At 39.9% G+C, this 9,146-nt stretch overlaps 1 protein-coding gene across 3 annotated transcripts; it reads left to right on the top strand.

The window, feature by feature from the left end:
* The first annotated feature begins 331 nt into the window (after window positions 1–331).
* On the top strand, window positions 332–8,586 carry asmtl (acetylserotonin O-methyltransferase-like). Of its 3 annotated transcripts, none has more exons than XM_086091206.1 (16): window positions 332–455; window positions 1,080–1,200; window positions 1,276–1,407; window positions 1,601–1,648; window positions 1,771–1,835; window positions 1,914–1,978; window positions 3,178–3,283; window positions 3,656–3,848; window positions 3,927–4,064; window positions 4,813–4,969; window positions 6,084–6,283; window positions 6,356–6,488; window positions 6,699–6,839; window positions 6,911–7,033; window positions 7,860–8,087; window positions 8,362–8,586. In XM_086091206.1, the coding sequence occupies exons 2-15, from the start codon at window positions 1,108–1,110 to the stop codon at window positions 8,063–8,065; spliced, it is 1,800 nt and encodes a 599-aa protein (XP_085947332.1). In that variant the 5' UTR covers window positions 332–455; window positions 1,080–1,107; the 3' UTR covers window positions 8,066–8,087; window positions 8,362–8,586. The 3 variants fall into 3 exon arrangements, with proteins under 3 accessions (XP_085947332.1, XP_085947331.1, XP_085947333.1); XM_086091205.1 differs by having other exon boundaries at window positions 3,656–3,866; XM_086091207.1 differs by lacking the exon at window positions 7,860–8,087 and having other exon boundaries at window positions 3,656–3,866.
* The last annotated feature ends 560 nt before the right edge of the window (window positions 8,587–9,146 follow it).

The raw sequence follows: 9,146 nt of genomic DNA, 5'->3' as shown, positions 1-9,146 counted from the left end.
TCTATCTATCTATCTATCTATCTATCTATCTATCTATCTATATCTGAAGTTGGCAAGCTAGCTAGACGTATTTTCAATTTGAGTGTTTACAAATTCTGTCTGTCTATCTATCTATCTATCTATCTATCTATCTATCTATCTATCTATCTATCTATCTATCTATCTATCTATCTATCTATCTATCTATCTATCTATCTATCTATCTATCTATCTATCTATCTATCTATTTATCTATCTGAAGTTGGCAAGCCAGCTAGATGTATTTTCAACTTGATTGTTTACAAATTATGTTTTGTTGCCCCGGGTCACCATTTAGTCAGTATTTTACAGTCTACGGTTCTGAAAATGTATGGCTGGAACCGTACTGTCGTATCAGGCGTCTCATTTGACCAACACGTCTGACGTCATCACTTAGTTTACGTTTGCTTGCTGTAGTTCCGGGTTTGCAGAGAGAGGTAAGAGGGATAATAACAAAAAAACCACATAAATCGTGTATATTTTTCAAACGTGTAAAAGTTAATTAAAATAGTGAAATGCGCTGTATTGGTGCCACTGGCCATTAAACTCTACATTTTGTCTTTACGTGTGCATGATATTTTTGGTGACCGCATGGTCAACAAAATAAATCAAAGTTACAGAATTTTTACGTCTAACTTGCTGCACATTTCAAGTTTTCGGTTTAAGCAAAACAGGTTATTCGAATTCAGCGTCTTAATATATGCATAAAGCGCTTAATTGCTACGTTTTATACTTTAGATTTTAGAATAAGGGGATTTGGACATGTGTTTGTCCGTCGCAGCTTGTTTAACACGTCAAATTCTGGTTGAAAACCAGCACGAGTCTCAAATGAGACTTTACCATGTTTTTAAACCTGGAAACAATGAAAAATAAATGTGTATACTTCGTATACACTTGCCTATATTGTATACACCAAATTACATTTTAAACCTGATGTTTTACATCTTTTTGAAGTCAGAATATGAATGAGTAAAAATGTCTAAATTGATTACTGTAGAACTGCATTATTTCATGATGCTTCATGCATTGACATGTCTTGTTCGTCGCCTCCTTGTACTAAGGCAGCTAGGTGAGTGACCATTGACCACCATGGTGCTGAACCCCGTCATCTCCAAACTAGTTGGTAAACTGGTTGTGTTGGCGAGCGCGTCCCCGAGGCGACTGGAGATTCTTCGCAATGCTGTAAGAGTCTAGATGAACATTGTGACAAAAACCTGCGTTGTGTCTTCTCATGTCCTATCTACTGCCTCACGTTAGGGGCTGCGCTTTGAGGTGGTCCCATCCTGGTTTAAAGAAACTCTTGACAAGCGACTTTTCAAAACACCTCAACAGTATGCTGTGGAGACTGCCAAGCAGAAGGCACTAGAGGTGGCGAGGAGGATGCCCTGTGTGAGTTCACGCGTTATAATGCATTTCCTTATAACAACTACAAAGAGTACCTTAAATCGATTAGGGATACATTTATTCTGTGGCAACTGGCAAGCCTTTATTTGTACACGTGTACATGTGTAATACTGTGGAACCCGTTAGAAAGCAACACTAATGGGATTTTTTTTTTTTACTTCCATTTTGTGTCTTTAAGAATCACCTTAAAACTCCTGACATAGTGATTGGAGCTGACACTATCGTGGTAAGCACATTATTTCATAGTCAGTCCTACTTTACTGCATATTATTTGTAAAAACAGGTGTGAGCAGAACAATAATTGTCTGCTTCTCAAAGAATGTTGGTATTTAAAATATACTTCCGCAGTCTGTAGATGGCATGATTCTGGAGAAGCCACGTGACAAGCAAGATGCATACAGAATGCTCTCAAGGTCAAATTGATTTTCTATCTTCAATAGATTGATAGATTAACATATTGTTTATAATTCTCTCCTGTTTTATTGCTTTAGTTTGAGTGGTAAAGAGCACAGTGTCTTCACGGGCGTTGCTGTCGTGCTTTTGCATGAGAAACCAGGTAAGTGGTGTTCAATGAGGCAACAGGGCACATGATTTGTGCATGTAATCCAGTTAAACTGTAATGATAATAATAATGACACAAATTCACCTGGGCCTGCTGCTATTGTTAACCTGGCTGTAACCTGTAGGGAAGGGGGCTTTCTCTGTAAAACTAATTTAACAAAAGTTATTTCCTTTTTTTAATTGGCTATTTTGACCACAGCAAAATGGAAACTCAAACAATGTTTACAGCCAGCAAGCTAAAAACATGAATGGATCCATAATTCTCCAGAGAATGTCGCACCAGCCAACAAATGCATCATGAAGAAGAAAAAGCATAAGTTGCTCCAGATTTTAAATCACATGTATTTTTCGTTCTCCAGTCATGGGTGCATCATTCTGAGCACGCACTGCTTTGCTCCGAGCGTTTGGAAACTCAGAACGTTGCTCAAATGTGCCGTTGGGTTATTCAGGGTGCCCTAAAAAAGGAGTGCCAGTGTCCAGTGCATGGGATGCCGATTGCTTTATAATATAGACTTCGAAGGAGAGTGCGCTTTGCCTCTCTGAACACACTCTTAAAGTGGTGTTAGGACGTCCGTGTGTATTTCCGAATACACCCAATGTTGACGGCAGCAAATGAGGACGAAACTTCCGCTTCTAACTATGGAACATTTCATTTTTAGTTTAAAAATGGCCTACTTTAACGAGAATTCCGCATTACATTGTGGCCAAAGGAAGTCCCGCCTGAATGAATATAAATCGTAGAACCAGCCAAACTATTAAAAGTGTGACTTAGTCCAAAAAAAAAAAAGTATCCCTCACCTCATATCCCAAGTTGTTTAAAACAAGACTGGCTAGAATGCTGATATCGCTGCCGTTGGGCCAAAACCTTACAATTTGCCAAATTTCATATCCCCCCCCCAAAATAAATAAATACTTTTGGTTAGTCCACGCGTGTGGGTGTAATTTTTTACGAATTATTGAGCAATCTAAAGTGCGGAAAGTGGCTCACTCTCTTTGATGATACAAACATGCCCTTTATGGAGTCTCCTGAAAAGTGATGATTTTGGAGGACCAAGGTTTTGGCCCGACGCCAGCGATCTACTATATGGGCTTTTCATAATATGAGTATTTTATATGTAGTTTAAAAGTGTATTCTTTAATACCCATTTCCTTTGCAATGCATACTAATCCTCTTATCATCTTTTCTGATGCGAGATGATGAGGATTACCAGATAGTTGACTTCTATGAAGAAACCAAGGTGAAGTTCGCCGACCTCTCCGAGGACCTTCTGTGGGAGTACATTGACAGCGGTGAACCCATGTGAGTGTGATCATGTAAACATGTCAAATGGACTTTGGACTTTGATGTTGCTCTTTTTAGCTGCTTTAACTTTCATCCTGCTGACTTATTTTACATACAAACCATGCCTGCCAAGAAGAGCCCGTTGCGACCTCATGGAGAACTGGTTTATATTTTTGACAAGTGAAGAAGACAAGATTTTATAGTTTAGAAACTTTTATTATCTTTAAAAAAAAACATACATTTCCAAAGAAACAATTATTTGTTAATTGTGTGGCCTTCATACTACGGACATATTTTACAAGCAAATCATGCTAAGCATAGTATCATAAATTGATTTCTTTTAGTATATTGACAGCAAAATGTTTGTGCGTGTGTGTGTCACCGTGCTAGGGACAAGGCAGGCGGCTATGGCATCCAGGCGCTCGGTGGGATGCTGGTGGAGTACGTTCACGGAGACTTTCTCAACGTGGTGGGTTTCCCCCTCAACCACTTCTGTAAGCAGTTGGACCAGATTTACAACCGACAAGCCAGTTGCCACGGCGACGCTGCCCCAAATCTACCTACCCCTTCATCCACGCACACGGTACTTCCTGTACAGCAGGTTAGCTTTTACAACGCAATTCACCACAATATGTTTATTAAAAAAGTGATCCTCTTAAAGGTGGTCAACAGCTCACCTGGACACTCCGAGGAAATACAACCAGTGACTGCCAGCAGGGACAAATGTGAGGACAGTGAAGAAGCCAGAGAGGACCTACAGAAAATCATTCAGCTGATGGACGGATTCAAAGCCTCCAAGGTGAGAGGGGATCAATACTTTTAAAGTGTTTTGTGCACAGTTAACTTTTGCCAAAAGCAGTAACTAAGTCAAACGACTGTAATATAATTGTACAGCGGCGATAAGGTCTGTCAATCCATCAATGACAAACACCCCTTTTGTTGCCAATTAACGAATGACTTTGAAAAATTGACTGACTAAGCATTGCCGGAAATGTTTTTTCGTCCGTCAGTGTAATCATCATGCCCGGTTATGCTAACTTCCTCGCACACCATTTTCCAAGCCTTCTCTCTTCTGGCTCTGTCCCAATACTGATAGCTGGCCATGTTGTACAGCTTGGGGGACTACAGACCATGATGATAATGTTGTAAATTCCTTGTTATTGCTACGTTTATACAAGCGTTACTTAAGTTCAAGCTCAGTTCATTTATTTTACATCAGGCATGCTAAGGGGTCCTTCGGTGTGGCATTTTACATCAGGCAGATTGATGAACAGCTAAGAGTTCTAAAAGAGGGAAGTTAGATTACGACTTGTACACTTTCTATACTGCAGCTTCCTGATTCATTTGTTAAACAATTTTTCTATGCCTGTATTAAACTGTGGCCAGGGCGCACACACTAGGAGTAGCCCAATGCCCATTGAATTGAAGCAAAATATAAAACATTATCTTATATGCTTTACAGCGCTGAATAAGAAATAGAATAATAAAATAAATATATTAAGTCTTAAATTGTGGTATTTGTTTTTGTCCGAAAACAACTTTTCCAGGCATTGTTTACTGCTTCCAAGTTGGGCGTTTTTGACTTGCTCCAGCGCAGACCGGCGTTGGGTGCAGCACAGGTGGCCCTCGAGCTGAAAACCTCCCTCAAGGGAACGGAATGTCTGCTGGAGGCATGCCTCTCACTAAAACTTTTAAAGCGCACAAGTTAGTCAACATTTTTCTCTTCTTATCACTAGGGATGCACCGAAATGATTTTTTTGGGGCAGAAGCCGAACATTTTAAATGAAAAATGCTTGGCCAAAAACCGAAACGCAGAATAAAATGTGTAAATTTTTACTATTATTGCATTTATTATAATTAATTAAAATTATGATATTATTATAAAATGTGTATTTAGCACTGGCATTTTAACAAAGCACAATATAAATTGAAATGTGCCCACACCGCAGACATGTTGGCTAATGGTCCATTAAACACCAAACGAGGGTTGAGCATTTTCTGGCAATGTAGTTCGTACAGGCGGGCACGGATGCATGCGGCGAGATAAGGTGCGGCGCACATTCACATTTTCACCAAAGTTTAAAAATAAATAAATACATTTGTTCGCACCAGCTAATCGCTTTCGGGAACGGACTGCAATGTCACACACAGCGTCCTGTACAGGTCTGTCGCCACCCGGAGATAGCGTTAAGTGTTTCCGTGTTTAAAACTGTTGATCATGTAAGCGTTAAAAGGAAGGTCGTGGAATGATGACGTGAGAGCGGGGCGACGGGGGGAAGGAGAACAGTTTTGCAGTTTCTTTTAACGCTTACAATAGCAATAGTGCTAGCATTAGCTAATGTATTTAGCCACCGGGATGCCGGTGTAAAAGTAGAAGCGTTCGGGGGGCTCTTATATATAAACTCACACCTGCGTTCGCTGTTTAATTCAAACAGACGCTTGCTTGCAGCGGTTTTTTTTTTTGCTTGCGTCACCACAACATCCTATTTCGGCCATATTCTTTCGGCTTTAATTTTATTTCGGCCGAATGCCAAAAATTGCAAAAATAGCCATTTTCGGTGGCCGAATATTCGGTGCATCACTACTTATAACCTCTTTCATGGAAATATAACAACTGTGAACAACTTTTTTTTTGGTATCTCATATTTTCTGAAAGTGTTGATAACTTATACTGCAATCTACATCAGCTTTTCGCAACTTTGCATCTTTTTTTCCAAGGAATAATTAGAAGGGCAACAATTGGTTATTAAAGTACTCCATACAATATTGCCACAAAACCCTAATCCCTCTCCTTTTTTTTTTTTTTTTAAACTTCCAGACTGTAAGACACCGGCATACGAGAACACAGAGCTGTCCAAACGCTTCCTGCTGTCTGATGCACCATGTTCGCTGCTGGACTACTTGGCGTACTGCGACGACGCCGTGTGGCCGCTTTTCAGCCAGCTGGAGAGCGCCGTGCAGGAGGGCGTCCACCAGCACCACAGGGTCTTTTGCAACAAGTCTGGTGACTTGTTCCAGGTGAATATTCCAAATGAAGTCAAATTCCATTAGTTGTACACTTGAAATCCTAATACCAAATTGCTCACAAAGGACACACTGTACAGCAATCAGGAAGTGAAGGTGAAGTTCATGAAGGCCATGCACAATATCGAAAAAGTGACCGGTAAAACGGTGGCAACAGCCTTTGACTTGTCTGCCTTCAAGAGTGCATGTGACCTCGGAGGTGAGAATGTGTACAGCTTCTTGTACTCAAATAGAGAAGGAGGCTGATGTGTTAAATATATAATTGTATAGAATCAAAGTATAAATACTTAATTTTGCAGGGAAAAGCCCACCATTGTACACATTTACAAATGAATTATTTACACAGTGTTTTATCAACAAGAACCCTAAGAGTTCCTGAATGTGCTGAATATTTTGTCTTTTTGTGAAGGTTCTACAGGTACAATGGCACTGGAATTTGCCCGAGCTTACCCGGGGATGTCTGTGACAGTGTTCGACTTAGCGACCGTTGTGGAAATGAGTCCGCTTTTCCTGCCTCCCGGCACTCAAGACAAAGTCATGTTTGTCGCAGGTATTGTTATTATAACGTTGATGAAACAAACCACTATCTAAAATAAGAATCTGCGCTTGTGAAATGAACAGGAGACTTCTTCAAAGATGCCTTACCCAAAGCAGACTTGTACATCCTCTCAAGAATTCTCCATGACTGGTCCGAAGAGAAGGTGGATTTGTTGCTCGGCAGAATCGCAGAAGCATGCACGGCAGGTACAGTTCACTCATTATATTGTACATTTATTATTCATTTAAGCATTCAAATTAATTTCAAATTCATTGTTTTTCGATTGCTATCTATTCCGATTGTTGTTGCTTATTTGATATTGTTTAAAGGTTAAAGGATGACAGAAATCAGAATATTGACTTTTGAGAGGCGGAGAATTTTAAGCTAAACCGTGGCTCAAAACGATGAATCAATTATCAAAATAGTTGTCGATTGATATGATGATCAATTCATTAATTAATTTTGACACCTCTAAAGGCATCTTTATTCCCACTGAAACACATAGTTATCATTAGTGATGCACCGAAAGTTTGGTGACAAAAATATTTTGGCTGAAATTCGCTCAAAAGACTTTTGTGACCGAAACAGCACGGCAAAAACAAGATGTTGTGATAGGCAAGCATAAGTCGACCACCTGGTGAAGTTACTGCTGTATTTGTAGGACTTTTTGCTTAGACTGGCTGGTTGCACATATTTATCACTTTGAAAGCATTTTTCTTTTTGGTTTCTACTCTTCTACCGCCATTGATGTTGAACAATTGTGAATTTTGATGACATATACTGTATGTCGGATGTGCTTGCCCCGAGCATCCAGACTGTAGTGGTATCGGATAAATATACTACGTGTACATACAGTAAATTAAAGTGCAGAACATGCCCCAGCCATTTTTCTGATTCGGCCTTGGTTTCCTTATTTTCCGTTCAGCCAAGAATTTCTGTGCATCCCTAGTTAACAGATTACTTAGAATCCTAAAAATCAGCTATGGTGGATGTAAGGACTGTCTAAAAATGCACATCCGCTCGTGCTGTCAGGTTGCGGCCTGCTGCTGTGTGATATCTTCCTGGACGAAGGTAGAACAGGGCCAAGTCGCGGGCTGCTCCAGGCCCTCAGCATGAGCGAAGGCAAACAGAGGAGCGCTGACGAATACGCTCTGCTTTTGAAGAGCCACAACTTTGTCGCCACCGGTATCAAACTGACGGAAAACCTGCTGGATGCAATGCTCTGCATCAAAGTCTGACCCCGCTTCAACAACCCTGCAGGTCCGCCAAACTTAACTATGGCCACATCTGATCCGTTAATTATGGTTTTGTAATGTATCTTTTGTGATTGATTGATTTATTTTACTAACACTTAGAAGAGGCCTAATTCTGGTCTGAGAATATTACATTGGATGTGTTGTGCAATCACATTTTTGAATCATTGTAGTGTAAATCTAGCTTTAAAAAAACAAAACTGTTACTGTATTGTGCCTCTTTGGGACTATGCATCACGTAAATATTTTGAATAGATGTTTCAATTCTAACACTTATGCAGGCTGTTGTCATTGCCGAGGTCAAGCTGGACGGGGCGGTCTGCCCACTCAACCCTGCAGAATCTGAACATGCCCGGAGAGGACGCAGCGGCAGTGTGCTGACTTGCTGAGTAAACATGGCTTCGGAAACACACATGCGGTTCACACTGGAAACTTTCTTGATGCTTTAATCACCATTAAAATGAGACAAAAATGCGTGTTTCATACTTGGTGAGAGATAACAATGCAACCCATCAATATGGATGGGATTTTCTCATGCATTCAAATATGATGAAATCACAGTTACATCAGTTTAAAAAAAACAAAAACGTTTTAAGCCATCTTGAAAATCTCCACGGAGTTGACACACCCTCAACCAAGATTTGGTCAAGATGGAACATTTACTGATGTAGTATTTCCTCGGTTGAAATAAAAGTATTCAATATTTTGTAGACTGTCCAATGCCCTAGATATTTTTCATTTCTTTCTAAACTAGCATTTACATGATCATCTGCTATTATACAAAATTATACATTACATACATTATACAAAATGTTGCTTATTTGGTAGAGGCCATTTTAAAAACTAAAAGGCCTGTTGGAAAAAAAAGAAGAAGAAAAAGATGGTGCCTATTACTCACCCAAGGCAATAAGATTATATATATTTTTTGGTGGGGTAGGTAAAGAGTGAAACATTATGGCACAACCACAAACCCTACCAAGGCATGGCCGATACTGTACATGCTTTGTGATGGCCAAGCTTTGACCCTGCATTCCTAATTTATGCTCATCTTACTTTTGGCTCTTTT

This window comes from Leptonotus elevatus, chromosome 12 (genome assembly GCF_054856555.1).
Source record: "Leptonotus elevatus isolate MCC_2025b chromosome 12, RoL_Lele_1.0, whole genome shotgun sequence".
Classification (NCBI taxonomy): Eukaryota; Metazoa; Chordata; class Actinopteri; order Syngnathiformes; family Syngnathidae; genus Leptonotus; species Leptonotus elevatus.
This window is presented reverse-complemented; position numbering and strand designations above follow the sequence as displayed.

Excerpts from the sequence above, each read along its gene's own strand:
- asmtl (XM_086091205.1), top strand. The coding sequence starts at position 1,108 with ATGGTGCTGAACCCCGTCATCTCCAAACTAGTTGGTAAACTGGTTGTG. Across the intron at positions 3,284-3,655 it reads ATTGACAGCGGTGAACCCAT|GGACAAGGCAGGCGGCTATG; the intron begins GTGAGTGTGATC and ends TCACCGTGCTAG. Across the intron at positions 4,065-4,812 it reads ACGGATTCAAAGCCTCCAAG|GCATTGTTTACTGCTTCCAA; the intron begins GTGAGAGGGGAT and ends CAACTTTTCCAG.